General features: G+C 44.9%; 2 protein-coding genes across 3 annotated transcripts in view; one reads left to right on the top strand and one right to left on the bottom strand.

The window, feature by feature from the left end:
• ECPAS (Ecm29 proteasome adaptor and scaffold) overlaps nucleotides 1–4,336 on the bottom strand; it is a 57,810-nt gene extending 53,474 nt beyond the window's left edge. The window contains exon 1 of one of the 2 annotated variants that reach the window (XM_058043299.1): nucleotides 4,255–4,336. In XM_058043299.1, the coding sequence (XP_057899282.1) occupies nucleotides 4,255–4,276 (22 nt within the window). In that variant the 5' untranslated portion in view covers nucleotides 4,277–4,336. Of the gene's footprint in view, nucleotides 1–3,904; nucleotides 3,960–4,254 lie in introns of those variants that run through there. The other variant, XM_058043298.1, reaches the window with a different exon arrangement.
• A 3,481-nt stretch (nucleotides 4,337–7,817) lies between these two features.
• Nucleotides 7,818–15,622, top strand: DNAJC25 (DnaJ heat shock protein family (Hsp40) member C25; the record flags this gene model as incomplete). The annotated part of the gene is made up of 4 exons (XM_058044523.1): nucleotides 7,818–8,129; nucleotides 9,129–9,281; nucleotides 11,233–11,703; nucleotides 14,613–15,622. Coding segments are annotated over 4 exons (1,059 nt in total), but the record flags the coding sequence as incomplete, so codon positions are not given.
• Between the last annotated feature and the right edge of the window lie 10,939 nt (nucleotides 15,623–26,561).

Here is a 26,561-nt window from a genome sequence, read left to right as displayed (position 1 = left end):
TACTTTCACAAAAAATGTACTTTCACCAATTTTGTGTCACTTTTTTGAGGAAAAAAAAGGTGCTTACAAGAAGACAAAGATAAATATGGAGAACTGAACAAAAGGCATTGCATATGAAGAAAACATTTCCTTCCATCGTATATAAAAGAAACAAGGGGCAGAAAAACAAGATGTATCTTTGTATCTCTATTTCCAACACCAGTGTTCAATTCATGTAAACTGACATGGTATATTTGGAATCTGCAATTCCCAAGTTACCATGGCAATGTAGCTACCTATCTGTGAGGAAACACATGTTTCACTTCTGGTTCTTTCCAATCTCCATTTATGACTACAAGGAGGAACACTGGTTTCAGCACTTAACAACCTTGCAAAGACAAAAAAGAAAGGAATCACTTTCAAAACACAGATAATGCATAAAAACTCTACAAAAAACCTACATTGACAATGAGACACTAACTTCCAAATCCTGCAATACCACCCATAAAAGAATGAGCATTATTTTACATTTTGTTACTTCAGAACTAACCCTGTGGTCACCCAAGGTAACAGTAAAACCCCACAGCCTGCTCTCAGGAAAAACATGCCCTTCCCTTCCATTTGGTAAATACTGACATGGAGCTCGTCAAAGATAAGTGAGAGACTGACAAGGAGGGAAAAAGGATAACAATATGGATAAACAGTAAAATAGCTACCTCAAGAGAGCCAAGAATTCAAAGAGTTTACCCTCATTATTTTAATTACCAAAAAGAAAAAGAAAAAAAAAAGCCTGGCTATGCCACTGTATATCTGTATTTTTATCACAGAAATCTCTCAGTTCAGCCAAGCACAGTACCATTTCAAATCAGTTCCCTCTGGCATTTCTAGATATTACATACAGCACACCAGTTATTCCACACAGAACCCTCAGCATGCACATTTGTGTAGCGGAGTATCAAGTAAAACACACCCTTCCTTTTATGAAAACTGACTCGAGAAACTGCTGGGGCTAGGACATGTCAAACTAGCTGTACTTCACAGTTTGACTGTTAACCACAAAACATGTGAGGAACTAAAAGGAGTGTCTGAGTTGTCTGCAAAACAGAGCAGATCTGTGCACAAAGTTAGAATTTATCTTCACTTTCCTGAGAACTATCAGTTTGACAGAGTGGTGGAACTGCGACAAAATAAATAATTTCTATAATGGTTTCAGTAAATCAGACAAAAACCCCTGAGACCCTCCTCTATTACCTGAACACTGCAGAAGCATTACAGGCACAAGCATCCCCCTACATTTTCTCCAAAGGGCCCTACATCAAATAAAGAGTTCTGGGAGCAAAAGCATTTCAATTTCACCTCCTGGATGGCAGGGGTAGTTTTAGGGGCAAGTTCCTACTAAAGGAAAAGCTCTAACACACCCTTTTGTCTCTCTAGAACTAAGTAACTCTTCATTATTCCACACGCAGAAGAATAAAGTTCCCATCTGCTGCTCAACTACTAAAATAGGAGTCAAATTCTTGTTCAAATGTTATTAGACACTGGGAGAAAATATAACTAGCATGATTATAGCAGCAAACAGTGAGTCAGGATTTGCTGGTGCTATTCTTGTCTCTACCAGTAACCCCTTGTGTGCCTACAACCAAAAACTTAAGGGAGCACTTGTATGAACAGGCCACTCAGCAGGTTGTTTTACAAGATTTGACTGGAAAAGGCTAGGAAGGCCTGTTGGAGGAGGGATATACTATGGTTTTTCCCCATTCTATTAATTCACTTCTTTCATTGTAAAAGCTGGAATAGTACACCAGAACCCATGTTGCCATTTGCAATATTCCAGTCACAGTTTCTCCATTTGAATGGATGACTAGTATTACTCAAGATTATCTTGCCTTTCTTGTATCTGAACTCGTAGCTTTAGGGACAATTTACTGATTTTGAATTAATTTTTAAATTGCCATATCTTATGCTTTAAACAACCTGTCCTCTAAAATGAGAAGCATCCTTTACACAGCATATTCACAGAGTTTCCATGTTTGACAGGGGCTATAGATGAAAACTTCCTACAGCCATGTGAATATAAAGCAAGGAAACTTGGTTCTCCAATCTAAAACTAATGGTAATCACTTTTGTTATTTCAGGACTAGTCGTCCTAGTCCTGAAAAAGAAATTATTTCTTTCCAAATATGCCGAAATTTAACTATTTGAATGTAACAAATGACAGCAAGCCCATATAGAGGCTTAGCTTCCCTCTCTTTCTCTACATGAAATTACTCTCTTTTCCATTAGCTTTAATAAATTTTTATTTAAGATTACAGTACCTTCTATTCAGCCACAGAGAGGTACCGCAAAAAACCCAAACTAAACAAAAAGAAATTTCCAAGAAGAGATTCCTCCTCCCACCCAAAGAAAAGATTCCTAAGCAAACCAATAAAACTCTCACATTTTTGAAGGATGTCATGGTCAAATAACCTGAATGACATAATGTAATTATTAATGTGAATCTCAGTCTAGGGATATTTGTCTTTTTAGCCCAGCTTAAGAGAAAGGGCGGTGCAGCAACAGGCACATGGCTGAGGGACTAATTTTTTGCAGGATCAGATCTGGAGCTTGGAAAGTCAGAGTACGCACACATAAAAGCCAAGGAGTCACAAGGAAAAGATCTCACACTGACTGGTTTCACCAAGGGGAATCATGATAGCATTGTAAATCTAACAACAAAATTTCTTCAATGACAGAGCTTTCAGTGTCCTTACATCAATTTATTCCAGGTGTCAATGGAAAAAATATCTTGGCATTTGGGTCCTCCAGTTCTAGGATCAGTACAGCATCAAGATTCTTCTCTACTCCACCATGGGACCTTGGCTACATAAGGAATATTGCCACCCATTATCATATCACTCAGCCTAGTTCCAGTAACATCTAACAAAGCGCAGAATTAGGAAGTTGTCTACACAGAAGCTCACAATTAAAAAAAAAAAAAAAAAAACAAAACCAAAAAACCAACAGACAACAATGAAAAAAATAAACAACAAATGAAGAAAGAGCACACAGAAATTCTTTAGTCCTGAAAGCCAATAGTGCTCAAATATGCTCAAAGTATTTCTTCTGCCCTTTCTCTCTGACGACTGCCAAGTACTATTTCAGGGCAACCAAAGGCCCTCTCATTTGGCTGAGTCATATGCTATCTAGCTATTAACTCTTCACAGATAAGAACCATCTTTATGTCAGGCAGGAAACGCAAGGGAAGAGAAACCGCTTTTTTTGAAGTTCCATAAGCTTCTCCACAGAGCAGCTGATCGGGTGCTTTCCCAGAGTCCCTGAGAAAGGGTTCTGGAGATGACAAGAAGGCAGGGCCGAGCTCCGCAGTCTCGAATGCTCGGCGGCAGCGGCACCTCCGGTCATGTGCCGAGCGCCGCAGGGGCGGCCGCGAAGCGCTCTCGCACCCACCGCCCGGCACAGCACTCGGGGCGAACCCGTCCCTGGACGGGCCAGCCGGCGTTGTGCTCACGCCGCTGCTGTGGTTCAAACACGGCAGTAGCACAGCGCAGGGCGAGAGCACCGACGGGCAGAGGCGCTGCCGCCAGTGTCCGTACAGGAGCGGTGGGCGGAGGCCGCTCTCCCGGAGCCGGTGGTCCCGGCGACCCCAAGCTCGGTCCCGGCCAGGAGCCGCCGCCACCTCCCCGCAAGGTCACGCAGTCGGCGTGTCCGCGGACGAGCCGGGGACGCGGGAGGTGCCGCTGCTCTCGGTTTCCGCTTCCCGAGATGGCTTCCCACGGCCGGTCCGGTCCCGCTGCCGTCACCGCCCGGCCGGGCCGGGGGCCGAGCCCCACGGCAGAGGAGACCCGCTGCGGGGAAGCTGCGGGGAAACTCCGGGGGGGTCGCCCGCCCGCCCGCCCCCGCTGTAAGCCCCTGCGCCGCGAGCACTTACTGAGCTCGTCCTGGGCGGCCGCGGCCATGTTGCCGGCTGGGGAAGGAGGGGAGGCGGCGAGAGACGCCCCGCAGCTCCCCCTCTCTCCGGCACCGGAACCGGGCCGGCGGCGGCGTCTCTTCTTCTCCTCCTCCTCCTCCCCCTCCTCCCTCTCCACCCCCTCCTCCTCCTGCTCCCGGCAGCTCCCCTCGACAGCAGCAAGCTCCCGCTCTTCTGTCACCGCCAGTTCATATTTAGAGAGAGCTGCCGTCGCCACCGCCCACCCCCGTCGCGTACACGGCCCGGCCCCGCCGCCGCCGCCGCCCCGCGCGGCGGGCCCCGAGGAGGAGGTTTATGGGGGCAGCACTGACCGGAGTCCGCGCTGACCTCCATGGCGGCCGTGCCGGCTCCGCGCTCGGCACGGCGGCGCAGGGATGGGATGGGACGGGACGGGAGCGGCCTAGAGCGCCCCCGCGCGGCCGTGGGTGCGCCAGAAGCAGGGCGGAGAGCCCCGCCTACAGCCGGGAAAGGCCCCGCCCACCGAGCGGCAGGGCCACGCCCCCCCGCCTCGGCCGGCGCGACCGAGTCGCTATTCCAAAGCCTTTTCCTGAAGGGATAAAGCTGCTCCCTAGACCTCCTCCCCTGCCGTTCTGGGGTTACTCAGAGAGACCACCATACCGCGTCTTTCTCCCAAACTCTGCCATGCCATGTGTGATCCCCGTAAGGAGCACCTTGGCAACATGCCCCAGCCGAGGCGTCGCTGGGTCACCTCTGGAAGCGTGGCGCCCGCTCCCACCTGCCTCAGCGCTTCCTGCAGGCGCACGGGGAGAGATGGTGGTACCTTCCGAAAGCTCCTGGGCCAGTCCCAAGGCAGACGTGACTTCAAGCGACAGGTGTCAGAGGACTAGCTTGTTTCTCGAATCAGGAAAAAAAGCTTCTGTGCAGCACTTTTTGCTTCATCTGTGCAATGTTTCTATCTGAGCTGGAGTCTATTTCCCTCACAGCTATCTCTTTCTCGGCTGTTTTAATGACCTGGGAAGGCTCGGGGTGGCCTTGGGCAGCCCACGCTCCAAAGGACGAAAAGAGGCTTCAGGTTTTTTCTCGGTCTTCAGTGTTTATTAGTTTTTTATCTAAAAGATTTTCTCTCGGCCCGACAGAGGTCTGCTCAGCAGCCAGCCATGAGCACACTGAGCGCCCCCGGGGCGGTCACTTATCTTTATACTCAAAGTTACGTATACAATATTTACCTATTTTCCCCAATACCTTTCACCCTTATTGACCAGTGCACTTTTAGTAAGAACCAATCCCAAAGTGCCACCACCACCACAGAAGATGGAGGCCAAGAAGAAGAAGAAGAAGGACAGGACACGCCCCAATTCCTCCATCTTACTTCTCTAGACCCCCCCTGTACAGAAATCCTAAACCCTGTGTCTCACACTCTAATTAACTTATCCCTCCACCATTTATCCCAGTGAAATCCTCCCATCCTCATACAGGTGTCGTCTCCCGTGCAGGATCAAAGTCCAGCCACCAGACACTTCTGGCAACATTCCAGGACCTCCAAGCCCCCCAAGGGTGGTCTCGGTGACTCGGCACATCAGTCCTGAGGTGCTGAGATCCCACACACAGCAGCCCTCACCTTGCTGCACTTTGCACTGATAATGGAAAGGTGCTGATAACACACCGCTGTTTTGGCTATTGCTGAGCAGCACTGGCACAGCACCAGCGCTGTCTCTCCAACATTCCTCCCTCCATCAAGGGGGCTGGGGGTGAGCAAGATCCTGGGAGGGGACACAACCAGGCCAGCTGACCCAAACTGACCAAAGCCATATCCCATGGCATTTGATGTCAGCTCAGATATAAAAGCTGAGGGAGAAAGGAGGAACAGGGGGCATTCATTTTTACAGTGTTTGCATTCCAAAGCAATCTCTACAATCCTGATGTCCCACTGCGCAGGAAATGGCCAGACGTGGCTTGTGGATGGGAAGCAAAGAATAAAATTATTTTCTTCCTCTTTGCTTGTGTGTGCATAAATTATTGCTTTTGATTTAGTAAACTGCCTGATCTCAACCAATGTGTCGTTTTCCATCTTATTCTCTCTCTCCTATTCAGCCAAAAAGGGGAAGTGATAGAGCAGCTTGATGGGCACTAGCCACCTAGCCCAGGTCAACCCACCACAATTTTTTAAGGTTATGGTCTGAAGAGTTGACTCACAGCCTCCAGTGCTGAGAGGCTGGGCTGTAATGAGTAATGAGCTGCAAAGAGGTGGGCCTTTTTTTTTTTTCAGAACCCATCCACAACTGATGGAAATTTTAAGCATTTATTTTTGCAGAAAGGAGACAGGCAGAGGAGGAGACCAGCCACATGGGAAGCACACTCTTTTCTAGCTTGAAGAAAAGCACATGCTGTCTGACGAGCTGACTATTTTTGTGGTGAATATTTGCAGCATCAAGCCCATATCTGCTTTCCTAAGAAAGGTCCAACACTGAGGTGATGTTCCTGCTGGTTACACCAGAGCAGAGATGCAATTCTCCTCTCCAGGAGAAGTCTTTGGGTAGAGGACATCACAGGTGGCAGCCGAGCTGTCAAAGCCACCATTTCAGGGAGCTGTGCATACAGAATCACTCAGAACCACAGAATGGGCCAGGCTGGAAGCATATCTGGTCCAACCTCCCTGCTCAAGCAGGGCTACCCTAGAAGACATGGCACAGGATTGCATCCAGGCAGTCCTTGAATCTCTCAGGTGAGGGAGACTCCACAACCTCTTTGGGCAATCTGTTCCAGTGTGCAGTCACCTGCCCAGTAAAGAAATTCTTCTTCATGTCCATGTGGAACCTTGTCACCCTCCCTTAGGACACTTCTAGACATAGATGAGGTCACCTATCAGTTGTGTCTTTGGGCAGCAGCAGCGGGAGGAGCGTTCTCCATGATTCCTTGCCATGGAGCCAGTTAAATTTTGTTGGACCCTACACGACAGGCGGTCAGAGCCTGAGCTCTGCCAGGAGCAAGCCTAAACCAGGCACAGGCTCAGGAAGTACTTCAAAAGTTTCTTCCCTGGAAGAATCACAGAATCATTAGGGTTGGAAGGGAAATTTGGAGATCACCCACTCCAACCCCCCTGCCATGGCAAGGGTCACCTAAAGCTCGTGGCCCAGGAATGTGTTCAGGTGGGTTTTGAATACCTCCACACAGGGAGACTCTCTCTGTGACTTCCTTGAGCAGCCTGTCCCAGTGCTCTGCCACTCTAAATGTAACGTTCTTCCTCATGTTGAAGTGAAACTTCTTGTGTTTATGGCCTTTGCTCCTCATACTATCTCTGAGAACCACTGAAAAGTCTGGCACCACCCTCTTGGCATTGCCTTTGAGACATTTGTGTGCATTAATGAAATCTCCTCTCAGTCATCTCTTCTCCAGACAGAACAGGCCCCGCTCCTGCAGTCTCTCCTCATGAGGGAGATGCTTCAGACCTCAAATCAGCTTTGTGGCCTCTGGACCCCTTCCAGTATCTCCGTGTTTTTCTTGAGCTGTGGAGCTCAGAAGCTGAACACGGCAGATCAGATACGGCCTCACTAGGGCTGAGTACAGGGGGCAGGATCACCTCATCGACCTGCTGGCAGTGCTCTTCCGAATGCATCCCAGGATTCCGCTGGCGTGGGTGCAGCGCAAGGGCACACCGCCGGCTGGAAGAACGGGCCGGCACAGCCTGTGAGAAATCGGGGACAAAGGAGCGGTCCCAGCGCTCGGCGCCCCGCGCAGGCCGCGCTCCCTCGCTCCCCGCGCCGCCGCCGAGCGCGGGCTCTGTCGCAGCGCGGGCTCTGTCGCGACCCGCCCCCTGTCGCGCCCCCGCCCTCCCGCGCCGGCCCCGCCCCCGGCCGCGCGCACGGCGCCGAGTGCGGTCCGGCCCGGCCCCGGCCCCGGCGGCGGAGCAATGGCGGCGGCGGCGGCGGCGGCGCGGTGGTGTCCGGGCGGGCGGTGGGCGCTGTGCCTGTGCCTGTGCGCGGCGCTGCTGCCGCGGCCGGCTCGGGGCCTCACCGACCGCCTCTACTGCGGCCGCCGAGTCTGCTACGAGGTGCTGGGCGTCAGCCGGCAGGCCAGCAAGGCGGAGATCGCGCGCGCCTACCGGCAGCTGGCCCGGCAGTACCACCCCGACCGCTACCGTGGGGAGCCCGCGGGCGGCGAGGGCAGCGGGGCGCAGGCGGCGCACGAGAAGTTCCTGCTCATCGCCGCCGCCTACGAGACCCTCAAGGTGAGAGAGCGGGACCGCCGCCGCGGCCGGAGCCGCTCCGGTAAGCAGTCAGGGAGGGGAGGAGAAACACCCCGAAAAATCCTCCCTCCGTAGCCAGCCCGAGAGTGCGGGAAGGAGGATGGAGTGCTCTTGAAGAATCTTCTGTGTCTAGAATGAGTTCAAATTTATTTATTTCATTTATTTATTTATTTATTTGTAACGGACCGACTAGGCTTTATCTTGGAGGTATACCTTTACAAGTAGCAGTGACTCGAGTAGCGTATGTGAGCTGTAAGGGAAGGCTTCTCAGGGCAAAGCATGTGTGACTTGGCAAAGATGGAACCCAGGAATGGAAGAAGGAGACGTGTAAGTGTTTTAAGGCTACAAGGGAATAGAAAAGGGAACTTTTTTTTTTTTTTTTTTTTGCGGGAGTGAAGGGAGGGACAGAGTTTGTAAGGAATTCAGTTGAGCCTGGCAAAATTATATTTCTCATTCTGCAATTACATGGAGGAAAATGATGAAAAGCTCAGAAGACATGAGAACAATGAGGTTTTGAATTGGCCTTCCATTGGACAGTTTCCATAGCCCTGAAAACTAGTTCCTTTAAGTTTTGTAAATTTCCTAATAGGTTCTTCATCTGAAAATCTTTTCCTGAGCAATACTTATTAACTCCTGTCCAGCTGGACTTCCCATTCTGAAGTTAAACAACCTACACTGTGGATTTTAGTTGCTTGTCTGTTTTCCAGTTTTAAATGGCTTTGCACAGTGCCTGCTTATTCATTTTATGACTAAACATATCATATGTGGACTAAACATATCATATGTGCATGGGCAGATAAGTGTGAGAACAAATTAATAGAAAATATGAGAAAACAACGAATTTCCTCTATGTTTCATACTCCCTTGGGCTGCTGCCAGTTTTACAGAAGCGTGGTCCTTAATGAGGTGTAACACACATGTACAGTAGAGCAATTGAAAACGGGAATTTAAGCCTGAATGAGTTTTTCATGTCATCTGCAGGATGAAGAAACACGTAAAGATTATGACTACATGCTGGATCATCCTGAAGAGTATTACAGGCATTACTACCACTACTACCGCAGGAGATTGGCGCCTAAAGTAGATGTTACAATAGTGATCCTAGTTACAGTGTGTGCCATCTCCGTGTTTCAGGTAAAATTTCACCTTTACATCCTACTGCTCTGTGAGTTTCTGAACAAGAAGAGAAGTAGTGGCAGCTCTCATAATGTGCCATTTAATAACAAGTGTCAGTGAGGAGCTGTTCCTCTGTGCTGTGGTTCAGGTCTGTGTGGTGTCCATAAAAATCCTGAAGTCAGGAGGTACTTAGCAGATTTTAGACTGCCCTTGGTACCTTGAGCAAAGGTAGAAATTAATTTTGTTGAGACAAGGTGCATCTTTTTTGAAGAATTTACTCGGTTCTTCCTGGCAGGCTCAGAGTATCTCATGCAGGACTAGTGCCCCAAATAACGTGTGTCAGTTTGTCAAGATGCATAAGTAAATTAAAAAAAAAAAAGACTAGCAAACTGAATTGAAGACTCAATTCAGATGATAGAACTGAATATCAGGACTTTACTAAACTTGTGTGAATCTCACATTGTGGTGTATTTTAAACACCACGTTGATGAAGTCAGGAGAGAAGCAAATTCAGTTCAGCAGAGTTTACTCTGAAGGTAGTAGATCCAAGGCCAAGAAAACCCCCTGTGTTGTAGATGAAAAAGCTTGTGCTGTTGCTGACAAGAGGACAAAAGTGCATAACTTCTCTTTAGAATCTTTTAAATCACTGGTTCAAAACATCATTAAAAATACCCAAGAAGTTTAAGAGATGAAGATACAGCTTATGCTGTGGTGCAGGTTGCTCAGTGTTTAGTAGGGTATTGGAAGTTAGAATAAAAAGTATGTTGATCAGAATTTGAGAACTTGGAATAATAAATTCTAATGGCATATTCAGCCAGATACCTAATTTATCTTCAGATTTAGAAGCGACAATATTTCATTTCATATCTTATTTCTTGTCTGTAAGTGCAGACACTTCACTTTCCTGGAGTCCCAACTGCAAAATGCTTCTAAATTTTGTGTAAGCGTCTATGTAAATTGGTTTGCCCATCTTGCTTTCTGTTGTTTCTGCTCCTTTGCTAAGGTTGTAATAATGGGTGTATGTCTGTGCTTGGTCTTGGTAAGCAGTGTGACATGAGTCATAGTTAAAAAAGTTGCATCAGTGAGACATGCTTGGATGTCCCAAGAAAGAAAGTGAGCTGCTAACTTTTTCCCTCTTTGCCTATCTAGTTTCTTCCATGTTTTCTGTGCCTCATCTCAGGTCATTTACAAGACACTAGAGGGAAATAACATCAGCTCTCAGCTAGTCTTTGTGCTTCTTCTGTCTTCAGAAGGAAGCGTTCTCAGGGTTGTGCTGTACAGGGCTAGAAGCTGGACTTGGTGATCCTTGTGGGTCTCTTCCAGTTCAGGATGCTCTATGATTCTGTGTTCATCCAGGCAGTAAATTCCTGGTTTGTTGTCTGGGGGCTTTTTTCCCCCCACTCCCTTGAAATCCAGAGGGCAGCTGGAGATCAGAGAGGTGTGTTGGGTCTTGTAAAGTGGACACTGCCAGACTAATGAGATTGTCACATACTTAGTCGATGTTCAGTAAACTGTTTTAAACAGTTAAATGAAACAGTTTAAATAGGCACTGGGTAACAATTTTATACTTAAATATTCATATACTAGCTCCTATATTTGTAAATCTAAGAAGAGGGACTTCTGAGAATGGCTGGCACAGCCTGGTATTAACTTGCAGGAGACTGCTCCCAACAGTTTTGTTCCTGAGTAGATGCCAGTGTCTGCTTGGCCTTCCTTGTCATCATAAATTGCTGTATTGCTGTGAGATACACTTGTACTCATCCATTTTCCAGGTGCTTCACTGAGTCTGGAGGGATAGCTTCTGTGACACCACAGAAGTAGTGTTAGCTTCACTTTTTACCCTTACTGTAATGTAACTGTTGTTAAAAGTGTGTGACAGCATTACTTATTTCTTTTCCTGGCAAACCCCCAGATAGGAATGTGTCTGTATTAAAACATGGCTTTTACATTTGCTGTTCTTAAATTACAGTTCTTCAGCTGGTGGAGTAGTTACAATGAAGCTATCAACTACTTAGCATCTGTGCCAAAATACCGTATACAAGCTACTGAGATTGCCAGGCAACAAGGTTTACTCAACAAGACTAAAGAAAAAGGCAAGAACAGGCGGTCTAAAGAAGAAATTCGTGAAGAGGAGGAAGAAATTATCAAAGACATTATTAAAAATAAAATAGATATAAAGGGTGGTTATCAGAAGCCCAAAATATATGATATCCTCCTATTTCAGATCCTTCTTGCTCCTTTTTACTGGTGCAAATACATAGTTTGGTACTGTTGGTGGATTTATTGTTTCACTATTAAAGGGCAAGAGTATGGTGTGGAAGAAAAGTTGTATATCATACGAAGGTACATGAAAATGTCTCAGTCTCAGTTTGACAGCCTGGAAGATCATCAAAAAGAGACCTTTCTTGAACGGCAGCTTTGGATACGAGAAAACTATGAGGTGGGTAGCAATACTGAAATTGGCCAGGAAATAAACTTTCTAATACAACTTTAAGTATTAGAAAGCAGGCATTCTTTATTACAGCACTGGACACACCCCAAGCATATATACTCTAATCAAATGTGTGTCTTGAAACTTTACCGTGGGGTATTTATTCCATCGTGATCATACATACTCATTACAATGTACTTCCTAGCTTATACATAAACATCACTTTTCCTAGAGCTAGTTTGCATGCATCTGAGTCCTGCTGGAAGTCCTTTTATGGTTCTAGAGGCTTGTCTGAAGGGGTCTGTGATGCTTGTATTGACTGAGCGCTTCAATGTTACAGGCATCCTTTCCTTGAACTTCCAGCACGTGCTGTTGCTTCTTATTACATGCAAAAACACCACTGTTTTCCTTATTATCTTATTAGTTCCTTATTACTTCCTTATTAGTTCATCCACTGGTTCCAGCTACTTTTACATACTTTACCTTTTTTTGGTAATTAGTCTTTAAGGTCTATCCAGCAGCTTCAGGGAAACTGAAGATCTCTCTTCTCTATGTTATTTATCAGTAGCCCTGGTGGAAAAAACTAATGTTGGTTATCCAGCAGTCCCAGAGCAGTAATAACAGTATGCTATTATGGTAGGTTGAAGACTACTGTCTGTTCTCCAAACAGTAATAATTTTTAATAATAATTACCCAGATTGTCTGAAACTCCTATTTATAAGTCTTCTAAGCTGTTAATTTCTAGCTCAGACTGTTTTGATTGGTTGGTTGTTGTTTTGGTTTGGTTTTCCCACCTGTACTTTGATAGTGCTGTGGCCTGTGGTGAGTCATAGACTGTTCTTGCAGTGCTGTATATACCTGTTCAAGTAGGGATGGCATAAAAAACACCATTAGGCACAACTTCTGCTCTTGCCATGGATAGTCATGAAATTAATAGTCAATACTAGATAGTCACTATGTAATTTTTAAAAATTCTGTGAGAGCAGAGAAAGAACATGAGCCATCTCATTATGAGATCTGCAGTCCAGAATTATTTGGGATGCTGGGGCATGGCAGGTTGACAAAACCCTCCTGTTATTCTATAGAGGTGCATCTATGAGCCATTTAGATGGGTGGTTTCTGAAGAAAAACATGAGAATGTGAACTTAGTCTTCTTCAGGGGAAAAAGAGTTGGTGCTGCAGTTCTGCATATGCTGAGAAAAGAGATAGGATGATGGCAGGACCCCAAAGAGTGTTTTCTAGCAAACCCATCCTAACTGAGCACATATGCATTCCTGGCAGCTAATCCTTTCCTTACATTAACGCCTATTTTACCATTTTCCTCTTCAAGTTTGTAGATAACCTACCCTTGCCTGCTTTTGAAGAAACAGTCTGGGAGTCCAAAGACAGTAATGCTGCTAGTTAAAGCAGATATTAATATGGAAAAAGATTAGATAGATGTCCTGTAGTAGAGAAAAACTGCCCTGGTTTCCCATCCATGCAGTTTTTAACTAAGGATGTTTGATCACTGAATGTGAAAGAGCTGTATTTGCCACAGGTGAAGTCTTTTCAGCTCACACTTCTCTCCTGTGGTGGTCAGCAGTTCATTTTCCTGACAGATACATGACAACTGCACCTGTATAGTAATAGTTATCCAACATACTTTGTGCTTTGTAACTTTCTGAAAAGTAAATAGTGTCTTTGTAGGTAATTGCTTTAATAAGTTTTACCTGGTCAGTTGTATGCGTTGAAGTTTTCAGTCTCTGCTGTGCCATCTGGTCATGAGTTCATCAATACTTGTAAAAGGTGGTAGAAGAGGATTTTTGAAGCCACCTGGACTTCCTGCTCATTCCAGTATTACTGGAAATGGAGAATGATCATGTTTTGTTCTGTTCTTGTGCTAGCTGTGCTTTTGTGTACCACTGCCATATCCTTACTTGAAACATAGTAATGTATTTTCTAGGCTGAAAAATATTGCTGTAGTGTTTGTCCCCAAAAGCTTGTCTGTTCCTTCATCTCTGGAGATACCTGTCTACATATTGTTCAGTTTTGCAGTGTTTTAGGATGGGAAAGACCAGGAATTCAATACACAGGGCTCCACAATATTTTTACTGTTTCCTAATGATTCTTAAAACCTTTATGGTCACTGAGCATTGAGTTTGTGTATTCATGTAGCCATCTATAATATATTTTAAAATCTTGTTTGTATAGTGGAGCCCTAAATTTAATAGGCCTTTGAGTTAGACTAAGTCACATGACACTGAGATGATAAAATCATGGATGGTTTTGAGATTTATGCTGGCTGCATCTACATAAACTGCCTTCCAGAATAAAAATGCAGGTACTGTTGCATCTTTCTGCCTTTTATTTTTTTCAGATTATTGACTTCGCTGATAACTGTTGATTCCATTGCAGTGAGAGAATATTACTTGACAGAATATAATTGTTTATCTTTTTGTACTGTAAATACTGGATGCAGAGATATTTGAGATATTCTCAACTTTGCTGAGAACCTTACTTGGGAAGAAAAAGTTCCATAGTGGTGTTCTGTTAGATTATTACTTTGAGAAGGAAGAACAGCTAAAAATGAGGATCTGAACAGCTGCATTGAAGGGGTTAGCTTTTCAGAACATGAGCAGTTGCTTAGTGTGTATTTTGTTGGATTCATTGAACGTCTACTTCTCTAGCAAAGAAATGTTTTGAAGCTTTCAGGAAAGTTGTTCTGCTCTCAGAAAAACACAAAGCATCTTGGGCAGTAAGTAGTAGGCTCTTGGTGCTCCAACACTTCGTGTTGGTCAGAATCTGCTTCTGCACTGCAATCCAGTCTTTTGTAAGAAAAATAGGCTGGCAAACATTTGAAGAATAAACACTTAGACCCCAATGAGGCTCAGTTAAGCTGTTTCTTCATCCTTATCAAAAACTTCTCTCTGTCTTACCAGGTATATAAACGAGAGCAAGAGGAGGAGTTAAAGAAGAAGATGGCCATGGATCCCCGATGGAAAAGATACCGGCGGTGGATGAAGAATGAAGGACCTGGAAGACTGACTTTTGTTGATGATTGAAGGTTGCTGAACAAAATGTGTGCTATTGCTGAAAGTGATTTGCAAAACTTTTCATTACATCATTCAGAGTTTTGTCTGCTGTGGCTTAGCAGTGATCTAAAACTCAGGAACTATTACATCAGGCGGAAGCATATTACAGGTTTACCATTTTTATAAATCAGACCTATTAAAACAGGCTCAACCTGAAGTATATATGCCATTTACTTGGGGATATCAATGTGGAATTCATTATTCCAAACAATGTATTTTTACTAGATACTTCATATTCATCAATGAACCCATAACTCTAGTCTTTCTGAAAATGTTTTTAGTTCAAACCTTGACAAGTCTCAGTTTTCCTCTTTAAGCTGAAGGGTTTCCGCAAGTGGAAACTGAAAATGCTTATAAAAGATTCTGAAGTAAGGGCCATTTTCTGTTTTCCTCTCTTTCCTCCTACTTTTCAATCTAATTTCTAAAATGCCAAATTGGTTGTTTTTCATGTAAACAATATGGGGATTATACAAGACTACTGCTATTCCTGCTTCACTTGGAAATGGAATTTATTCTTTGTGGGAATAAATGATGCATGATTGATCATCCTTGTGATGCAAACAAGCCTTAATTCTTTGTTCTAAGAGTAATTAATGAAACAGTATGCTTGGATATTTTGTGGTTTTTCATCTTGTACATTGGATTATACCTGCTTGTTCAGAACAAGTATGCCAGTGAATATTAGTTTATTAAATGTGACATTTCTTTCAGCAAAGTATTGATTAAAGGGAAAAATGACCCTTTTGTTAAAAAGGGCAGTTTTGATGCCTTATGTAAATAAAAGTTTATATATGCAGACTTAATTAGTTTAAAATTCTAAATCTTAAGTATTCATTACATTTATCTCTTCTGATCAGACCTCTGAGTACTTAGAATAAATAATGCATAACAGCAGTCTGTGGTTTGCTCTGTAACAACCCAGGTCAGAGAGTTTCTGTGATTTGCTGGTAAAAGGGATTCTGCTACCTTATTCCTCTTCAGTAATTTTACTGGGGAAGGTAAGATAGGAGCATAGTCTCTCTCCTGTCCTCACTCTTGTAAAAGTGAGTTCCTTAGAAGGAAACTGCTGAAAACAGTGCCTTGTTAGCTGCCTTCTGTGGAGACTGGTTCTGGGAGCGCAGGTTTTGAACTGCTGCTCCTGACCTTTTGCAACATTTTTGAAATGTAGTTTCAGTTTTCTGTTTAAAATAACATATTCAAAAACATGTGTTGTAGTTCTATGTCCAGCTGGAGATGAAATACCTCATAGCCACTTGTTCAACTCCCCTTTCTTTGCCCCCTGCCCTGGTAGAACAGAGACAAGAGTCAAAGTAAAACTTGTATGTTGAGATAAGAACAGTTTAATAATTGAAAATACAATAACAATGGGAAATAATAAACAAGTGATGCATGATGCAAGTGATCACCAGCCACTGACATGCCAGACAGCCCTTCCTGTACCCAGATCCACAGGCCTTCTGGGTAACCCCCCAGTTTAAATACCAGGCATGTTGTTCTCTGATGTAGAATATCCGTTTGGTCAGTTTGGGTCATTTGTCCCAGCTATGCTCTCTTCCAGTTTGTTGGTCTGTTTTTTTTTTTAATCTTCTCACTGGCAGAGCATGAGACGAGGGAAAAAGTCCTTGACTTTGGATAAACACAACTTAGCAAAAACCCAAATATCACTGTGTTATCAACACCATTCTCATTCTCAGTCCAAAACACAGCACTGTAGCAGCTACTGAGAAGAAATTACCCTAGCTGTAATCAGGACTATGCCCATTGCTTATTCTATATCATCTGCGTTATGTCAAATTTCACATTCCCCAATATCCCATTACCTACCCTATTTATCTGTTTTGATAGATACACAAACATCATTCTCTTAGTCAATGGAACACTCTGTTAAGTGTTCATAAAACAGACACACAATTAGAAAAATTTGTTGAATTCATTTTACCCATGACTTTGGCCTTCATCCTTGGTAAGAGCCTTTCAAGCAGAGAAGATGAACTGAGGTATTGGTTTGTTGCTTGCTGCACATTTGAGCCAGTTCTGACCCCGGTACTGCTGCACTTGGTGGTTTTATCTAAGTTGATTTTTGTGAGTGTGATGATCAGAAGAAGTCAAGCTCAGACCCCCAGAACAGTTGTGATTAGGATTGATGCCGTGAGGTGCTCTGTGAGGTGATGCACATGCAGGTGATGCACCACTTCTGTGTGTAGAAGTGGTAATAATAGCTGCATGTGTAATAGAGTGTTGCCTAGTGACAAACATCATACAATTTAACTCATCGGCTATTTTCACCTAAAATCAAATTGCCTTGAGGCACACACAGGACTTCCCCATCCTCCAACATTACCCACCAAGTGCACCTGGATCCTTGAGCAAAAGCAATCCCACAGATGGGTTAGCCTTTGCCTGGGGCAGGAATAACTCAAACTTTTTTCCCCAGCATGTTTTTAGTAGGCACTACAGGAAATTTATCCCCCTCTACACCACAAAAACTTTGGGCAGGGCCAGCCTGGCTGGCAGATCCTCTGGTATCTAACCAGGTGACCTTTGCTAAATGTGTATCCCAACATTTGAATGTCCCACCACTCATTGCTCTCAGTGTAGTCTTTACAGTCCATTACATAATTCATTCTTTCCAGAGGCTGGTGCATGCCAGGGAATGATACATCCACTCAATGCCATGTTCTTTGGCCCAAACGTCTATGGAGACATTTAGGAAGGAAGTTCACAGTCTGATTCAGATTTTCTGGGGTGCCATTTTGCCACAGGACTGGCTTTTCCAGGCACAGGATGGAGTTCCAGGCAGTGGCATGAGGCACAGGGCACTTCCCCACACATCCAGTGGCTGCTTCCACCACTGTAAGCACATGGCACTCACCACCACAGACTTAGGGGGCTATATATGGTCAATCTGCCAGGCCTCCCCGTATTTATACTTCAGGCACCATCCTCCATGCCAAAGAGGTTTTACCCACCTGGCCTGCTCTTTGGCAGCCCATGTTTCACATTCATGGATAACCTGTGTCCTTGGTCAGGTCCATCTCTCAATCCCAAACCATCTCTATGTTGCATCTCTTCTTTGGTGTCCCAAGGTGTCATGGGCCTACCAAGCTAGAAATAATTTACCCTTGAGTTGCCAGTCCAGGTCCACCTGAGGCTCCTGAGTCCTGGAAGCCTGATCCATCTGCTGGTTATTCTGAAGTTCTTCAGTGGCCCAGCGCTTGGCTACGTGGTGCACCTTCACAACCAGGCTCTCCTTCCAGGCAGCAATATCTTGCCACCATGCATCAGCTCAGATGGGTTTACCCCTACACTGCCAATTATTCTGCTGCCATTACTGCAACCGCCCCCACAGAGCGTTTGCCGCCACCTGTGAATCAGTATAAAGCATCGGCCGCTTCTCTCATCCAGCCATGTCCAAGGCCAGCTGGACAGTTTTCAACTCTGCAAACTGAATTGATTTACCTTCTCCTTCAGCAGTTTCTGCAACTTGTTGTGGGGGACTCCATACAGCCACTTTCCACCCCTGGTGCTTTCCCACAAGGACAGCAAGGACCAAAATAAAATAGGCATATTGCTCCTTCCTTTCTGGTAATGTATTACATAGTGGTGCCTCTCCAACACATATTACCTCTCCTTCTGGTGACATCCCCATATATTGGTCTTCTGGCCAGTCCATGATCCTTTCTAAGATTCCTGGATGATGAGGTTTCCTATCCAAGCTCATTGTGCAACCAGTGCAACCCACTTACTCCATATAGCATTGGTTGCATGTGTGTAGAGGAGATCCCCCCTTTAAATATCCAGCCCACTGTACAACCAGCGTACCAGGGGAGCTGTGCTTCAGCACCAATCACCTCCAAAGTGGCTTGGACACCATAAGCTGCCTTGTATTTCCTTTTTAGTTGGAGTATAATACGCCTCAGATCCTCTGTATGCCCAATTCCAAAAACCTAGGGTTCAACCTTGAGCCTCACCTGGTGCTTTCTGTCAGAGGCTCCAGGAAGAACCATTCTCTTCAGCTTCAGTGTAAGGCACATTTTTTACATCTTGCCCTATTCAGACTGGCCCAAGGGATACACCATTAATTATCTCCTGGTTGATTTATTCAAAGGCTTGTTGCTGTCCAAGGCCCCATTCAAAATCATTCTTCTTCTGTGTCACCTGCTAGAGGGAGCTTACAATCAGACTAATTTGAAATGTTCATTCTCCAAAATTCCACAGTGCCTAAGAAGTGGTTATTTCTAGGTAGTTGGTGGGCACATCACTGTTATCCTATTAATAATGTCCATTAGGATCTGGTGATGTCCATCTTGCCATTTTATTCCTAAAAATTGCATGTCCTCTGCAGGTCCCTTTACCTTACCCTGTTTTATGAAAAATATGGACTTTAGAAGGATTTGGATTTTCTTTCCTTTCTCAAAAATCTCTCCTGCAGTATTCCTCCAAACAAAGGTATCATCAATATATTCCAGGTGTGCTGCTTTACCCTGTTCTAGGGCAGTCTGGATCAGTCCATGGCAGATGGGGCTGTGTTTCCATCCCTGGCACAGTCAGTTCCAGGTCTAGTGGACATCCCTCCAAGTGAAAACAAACTGAGGCCTGCTCTCTGCTGCCAGAGGGATTGAGAAATCATGTCAGCAATGTCGGTGGTGGCACCACTTGGCTGCCTTTGACTGGCGTTCGCATTGGAGCTCCAAATGTTGGTGCGGCAGCACTCAGAGGTGGCATTCACTCAGGCCACGATAATCTACCTTAATCTCCCTCCCCATTAGACTTTCACACTTGCCATATGGGGCTGCTAAGGGGTAAGCAGGTCCTGCTGATCACTCCTTGGCTCTCCAGCCAGCAAAACATCTCATGGGTAGGAATTGCAGAGTCTCCATTGGAGCCTTATTACCTCCCATGCACCATTGTGTGGTGGCTGGCACCTGCTGTTCTTCAGCACCCCCACAACAGGAGAGTCCTCTCGGAGACCAGGCAAGGTAGACCACTGTTTAATTTCCTCTGTCTCTGGAGAAGTTACACCAAAAGCCCACCAATACCCTCTTGGATCTCTGAAATACCATCTCCTGGCACAGTCCCTGCCAAGGATGCATGGACCCTCTGGTCCAGGCACACTAGGGTGCTTTTGCCTCTAATTCCCAGTTGAACAAATCTTAGCCTCCAACAGAGTTAGCTGTCACTCCAGAGATACAACTGGATTCTGTCCCTGTATAACTTGATGGCATTAGGGTACAATGTGCACCAGTATCTAGCAAAGCCTTTAATCCTGTGGGGCTGCTGTGCCAGGCCATTAAATTCACACAGTCCAGTAAACCCAGTCATCCCTCTCCTCCACCTGGCTAAGAGGCAGGGCCCCTCTAATACTGATCTGAAGGTTCCCCACTAACATCTTGTAGAAATGGACTAGAACTTCTCTCCACAGGGCCAGTAGTACGACCAGACCTTCATTCTGCCTGGAAAACTGTCTGCTGGAGACTGGAGCAGCAACCTCTCTAGAAAAAAATTGCACTGTGCTTGTTTTCTCCTTCAGTTCCTGCACCTGTTCATCTAGGATCAAGGTGGATTGTTCATCCCACTTCCTCATATCGTCTCCATTGTCCTGCTGATAAAACCATGGAGTACCCTGAGGTGTGTACCTTTCATATCCTCTTTCTTGAGCAAGAGGACACCTGCTGTCAGTTTTAGAAATAGGGGCCCCTATGGGTGAGGAGCAGGACATATCCCCCCTGAAATACTGAAAATCCTGAGTCAGCTTATCTACCAGTTTATCTGATAGCTTTTCCACACCTAGGGAAGGAATACTGTTTTTGTAATCCTGGATGTGGAAAATCACCCACTGTTGGTTGTACATCATCTTTCCAAACTATTGTTGACAAGGGGGTTGGCATGTGCTGTTTGTGCACTCTGTAGAAATTCCTACCATGAACTGTGGACATAAGTCATCATCTGGACCTGGGTGAGCTGCACATCATCCGTGTCAAAATATATCACTTTTCATATCATAAATTCCCTCAGGTATTTAATACCTTTATCTATTGCAGCCCATTTGCTTAAGTTTCATGGAATATCTTCTTTATAGGGATACCTTGTCCTCACACTTGATAAGAGTCATGTCCACAGACAAAGGACTTGTGTCTTTTTTCCCATTGCTTTGTCAATGCCCCGTTTCTCAGCAAATGGTCCCAGCTCTCTGCTTTCCTTATTCTCTTAAAGCCACACTGTTGGCTCTGTTGTCCCAGCACTGGAGCACCCAGGTGATTATACAGGCACCTGGATAATGACTGAATATTCTCATATCTCCCGCAGCTCACTCAGGGAAAGGGATCAAGTTGTGGCTGTCTCTTCTGTCTCCTCTTCCAGTTCCTGTGACAGCCTTGATGAAGGCTCTGTAATTCACCCTTGTGACATTGCTGCTTCTTTGTCCTCTTTATTCTTCCTGTCTTCCTTGACTGTTTTTGCTAAAGATTTTTTAAAGGCTGACTTTCACGTACAATTCTTCCACTTTTGTACAGGGGTGACTGACATTGGTACCTGTAGATTCTGTTTCAGAGGTTTCAGTGGCAGTTCCTGTTGCTGGGGTTGGAGCAGCTGCAGTGTCTCACAGTGGCTGGACCAGCTTCATGGTCTGTTTTCATCTCACTGATAGAAATCTTCTTTTCCCCCTGAGACTACGGTGCAGTGTTGACCATGGCTCAATAAGCCTGGGCCACCACAATATGTTGCCGTAATTTGGGTTCTCTTTGGGCTGCCAGGGCGACAGCACACTTCTAAAGAGTAGTTTACTAGTTTCTGGATTCTGTACTTGCTCAGGTGTAAGGTGCAAACATCTTGAAGTTGCCCAGTGCCCTACATACTTTCTAAAAAAACCCCACATACCCTGTCACTCCAAACTATTCAGCTGTTCAGGTAACAGCTAGGGCAGAGTAAATTTCTTCCCAGTAGCTGTTACACTGCTGTGTTTTGTATTGAGAATGAAAATGGTGTTGATAACACAGTGATGTTTTGCTTTTTGCTAAATTGTGCTTATCCAAAGCCAAGGACCTCTTTCCCCCTCCCATATCTCATGTTCTGCCAGAACAAAAAACCACACTGGGAGGGAGCATAGCTGGGACAAGTGACCTGAAATGGCCAAATGGATATTCCACAGCAGAGAACATAAAGCCTGGTATGTAAAGTAGGGAGAGTTACCTGAAATGGCTACTGCTCTGGGCTTGGGGAGGAGGAGTCAGATACCAGTCAGCAAGTGGTGAGCAATTGCGTTGTAGATCACTTGTTTGTTTTTTGTTTTTTTTCTTCTTCTTCTTCTTCTTCTTCTTCTTCTTCTTCTTCTTCTTCTTCTTCAATTTTTTTTTTTATTTTTGTATTTTATTGTATTTTCAATTATTAAACTGTTCTTATCACAACGTATGAATTTTACTCTGATCGTTCTCCCCATTGCACTGGATTGGAGGTAGAGAGAGGGGGTGGAGTTGATCAAGTGGTTGATTTGTGCTTGATTTCCATCTGGCCTTAAAGCACAACAGTCTTTTTGGCACATGATCATGGACCCAAAAGGCTGATATAAGGGCAGGTCTGAAAGTGTGCTAAAGGAAAATTGTTATAAACATTCATTGTACTACTTTAACAGTTGCTAGCTACAATGTGGACTTACTCGCTCTCATATTTGTGACATTTTGTCTGTATTGTACTAATGATACTTTACTTGCAGTACTTGTTCTCTGTGATGTATTTTGTAGGGTGGGACTATGATAACACGGTATTGCTGGCCAGGACATCAATCAGGTATATGTACTCAGCATTGCAGTCACCTCTGTGCTTTGGGAGTTCTTTACTGTGAACAATTAATAATCTTAGTAATTTTTTCCTCAGAGGAACAACCTATGGGAGAAACATCTTCCTATTGTTTTGTCCCTCTCTTTTTTTCCTTCCTTGCCCTCCAGGCTGATTACAGTAATCAAGAATTTTTAAGATTTCAAATATCCTTTGACTACTTTGAAACCCAATTGGTCTTCTTATTATGTTGTTGCAAATGGTTCGAGTCCTCTTTAAGGTCAAATAAATAACTGAGAACCATACCCAGAGGTCTGCCCAAAAGCTGGACAGTTTGGAGAGGTGGGAAGGAGAGCTGAATTAAAATTTGTATGTTGAAATAATAACAATTTGATAATTAAAAATAAAGTAAAATAATATAACAATAACAAAAAGGGAAAAAAGCAAGTGATGCACAATGCAATGTGCATTGCTCACCACTTGCTGGCTGATGCCAGACTCCCCTTCTCAAACCCAGACTGGTGACTCCACCCAGTTCAGGTACTGGGCAGGACATTCTATGGTGTGGAATATCCCTTTGGTCAATTATGGTCACCTGTCCCTGCTATGCTCCCTCCCGGTTTGGGAGAGCATGAGGAAAGGAGGGAATAAAAAATCCAAACAGGACTTAGCAAAAACCAAAACATCAGTATGTTATCAACACCATTCTCATCCAAAACACAAGACTGTAACTGCTGCTGAGAAGAAATTACCTCTATCACAGCTGAAACCAGAATAGCATGATAGAAATATTGTGCTGAATGTCTGTACACAGTAGTAAAATTGAAGAGGAACTGCTGGATTCTTCCTTAATCTCTGCTGAATGCAGAGAAGCAATGAATTTAATTCATTTTGCATCTAATTATCAATTAAAGTCTAAAAATTGTTAAAGAAGATATGCAGAAAAAGCTATGCTTGCTTGTATGAAGCAATCTTAGGGACACTGCAAAGATGCATATGAAGTGAGAGACCACAGTTTTGGTGTACTGCTGCTTCATCCTCCAAAACACAATTAGTCTCCTGCAAGAGTGGAAGGGGGAAGAATAAGTTCTTGTGGTAGAAATGGAGAATGAAGCTAAGCACAAATACAGTGGTGCTGATTATTAGAAAAGACAGTTACATCTGGAAATGTACAAGGCAATTGTATTCAGGAAGATCTAAACCTGTGTGTGCAGTTTCACAGGCTAACAGCTGTGCTGCTCTTGCCCTTGTGCCTCATTTTGCTCTGTCCTTTTCCAAGCAAAATATTTGGGTTATGCAAATATGAAGCCAAAACACGGATCTGTTTTCCCTTGACGTCTACCTTCCTTGCAATCAAGATTAATTTCATGACCTGATAGTACAGTGGAAATCAATGCAATGGAGGTACAGTCCTGGCAGAGAACAGAGCTGTATCTTTCAGTGGCAATGGGGTTTTGTCTCTGTAGCACTTCTGGCTGGATATCAAGTGCCTGGAGAGGTCAGATATATCATACAACCTGCTGGAAATGAACCATTTTACTGAGTTCACTTTGGAGTTTTGTCTTCTCTGGACATGTCACCCCTTTGAAAATAATCAGATGCAGACATAAATTCATAGAATGAAGCAAAAATTTGCTGGGCAGAAACACTGCAGTCACATTCCTGTGACAAAGGACGGAAAATCTCAGGTGTCTTTAGAAAGCTGCCAGCAGTGCAGTGACACCTCATTAGCAGAGGATACTACACATTTCTAGATTATGATGGTAGTACTAAATTATGTCAGTTTTCTGGGCATAAATTTTCAGAGACTGCTGAGAGTTACAATAGTAGGCCTAGAATAGCCAGTGTAGGTTGAATCGACTTGAGAGAGAAATGTCTACATGAACAAGTATTGCTGGTACAGGGTAGTGGTGAGATCATTATGGGGAAAAGGGTTGCAAAGTATTAGGATCTTGGAGAAGATTCAGTGTGTCTTTTCCATGACTGAGGCTGAGGCTCTGACTGAGGCACAAGCATGTGCATACCTGGTTGTCCCTACAGAATTATAGAATCATTAAAGTTGGAAAAGACCATTAAGACCATTGTTCTGCTGGACCTGAAATGAACTTTGCTTGAAACTTTGTAGAGGACACCTCCCCAAATGACCAAGAGTGACCACGAGAGACCCCAGAAGAAGCCCATGTTGCTATGATGACAAGTCATAAGGCTGTGCAAACTAAATGACTATGCATGAAGTAGGTGGTAACTAGGTATTGGATAGGCAGGTTTATGTAAAATTTTGTGTATAAATTCTCTTTGTTTTCACTCCTTGGTGTACTTGATTTGTAGGAAAACTTCCACCTTGCACCCTCCGTACTACAAGCAATATCTCCTTTCTGGACCTTAACGTTTGTCTGTGTTCCTAAAATGTCAGAGTCCCAAAAATTTGGCAATAACAGCACCCCAATGTTTTTCTTGTTGTGAGGGGCCCAGAACTGGGCACATGACATGAGGCATGTCCTCACCATTGCTGAGTACAGAGGGACAATCACCGCCCTGGTCCTGCTGGCCACATTACTGCTGATATGGACCAGGATTTATTGTCCTTCCTGGCCACCTGGGCACATGCTGGGCAATGTTCAGCCTCTCTTGATCAGCACTCCCACATCCTTTTCTGACAGGCAGCTTTTCAGCCACTCAGTTCCAGCCTGCAGCACTGCCTGGGGTGTTGTGACCCAAAGGCATCACTCAGCACTTGGTCTTGTGGAACCTCACACAGTTGGCCTCAGTCCATCGATCCACGCTGTCCTGATCCCTCTGAAGAGCCTTCCTGCCCTATAGGTCAACACTCCCATCCAACTTGTTGTCATCTGTGAACTTGCTGGCTGTGGACTTTATCCTCTATCCATCTGGATAGGTGATGAAGACATAAAACAGGGCTGGCCCAAATACTGACCCCTGGAGAACACCACTAGTGACCAGCTGCCTGCTGCATTTAACTCCATTCACCACAACTTTCTGGTCTCAGCCATCCAGCCAGTTCTTACCCAGCAAAGAGTTCACTCATAAACACCATGAGCTGACAGTTTCTCCAGGAGAATGCTGTGGGAGATGGTGTCAAAGGCCTTGCTGAAGTCTAGGTAGACAACATGCACAGCCTTTCCCTCATTCCCTAGTGGTGACACCTTGCTACAGAAGGATATTTGGTTGGTCTGGCAGGACCTGTCTTCCAGAAACCCATTCTGGCTGGGCCTGGCATCCTCATTGTCCTGTCTTATGTTCAGAACAACTATTTTAGTCTGTAAGCTTAATTCCAACAACTTTCAAACAAGCCAGCAAAATAACAGCTGTCAAATCCCTGCCAAAAGTGAGAGGACTTATTTATGTGAGAGGCCACTGCTGAAATGGTGGTGAACAGCTCTGGGTGGAGAGATGCAGCAACACTGGCAGCAGCTGCCAGGCAGTTGGAACCTCACAGCTGCCTGTGGGCAGAAGACATGTTTAGAACTCCATCTCTGTCAGTGTTCAAGACTAAGTTTGGTAGGGCTCTGAGTAACCTGATGTAGTGGGTGGCACCCTTCCCCAAAGTAGCGGGGTTAGAACTAGACCATATTTAAAGTCCCTTCCGATCAAAACTATTCTATGACTCTGTGAATTCCCTTTCTCCTCTGCTTCTCCCTGTTTTTCCCCCACTTCTTTTCTGCCTTTCCCCTCCTTTTTTCCTTTTTCTCTCCTTTTCCCCGTTTCCCCTCTTTTTCGTCTTTTCTTTTTTTCCTCTTATTCTACCTCCCTGTTTTTCCTCCCACTTCCCCCTCTTTTTTTTCTTCTCCCCTCCTTCTCCCCGTCCCACTTTATTTTTTGTTTCCTTTTCTTCCCCTTCATTTTTTTCGGCCGTGCTGTAACCAGCAGGTTTCCGGCCCCCAAAGCAGCCCCAGCCCGCACCGAGGGCCGCCGCAAGGCGCTGCAGGCGGCAGCGAGCAGCGGGGTCCGGCCGAGAGCCGGGGCGGTCCGCGGGGGCTGCGGGCGGAGCGGCCCCGGCCCCGGCCC

Source organism: Melospiza georgiana, chromosome Z (genome assembly GCF_028018845.1).
Source record: "Melospiza georgiana isolate bMelGeo1 chromosome Z, bMelGeo1.pri, whole genome shotgun sequence".
NCBI classification, from domain to species: Eukaryota; Metazoa; Chordata; class Aves; order Passeriformes; family Passerellidae; genus Melospiza; species Melospiza georgiana.
This window is presented reverse-complemented; position numbering and strand designations above follow the sequence as displayed.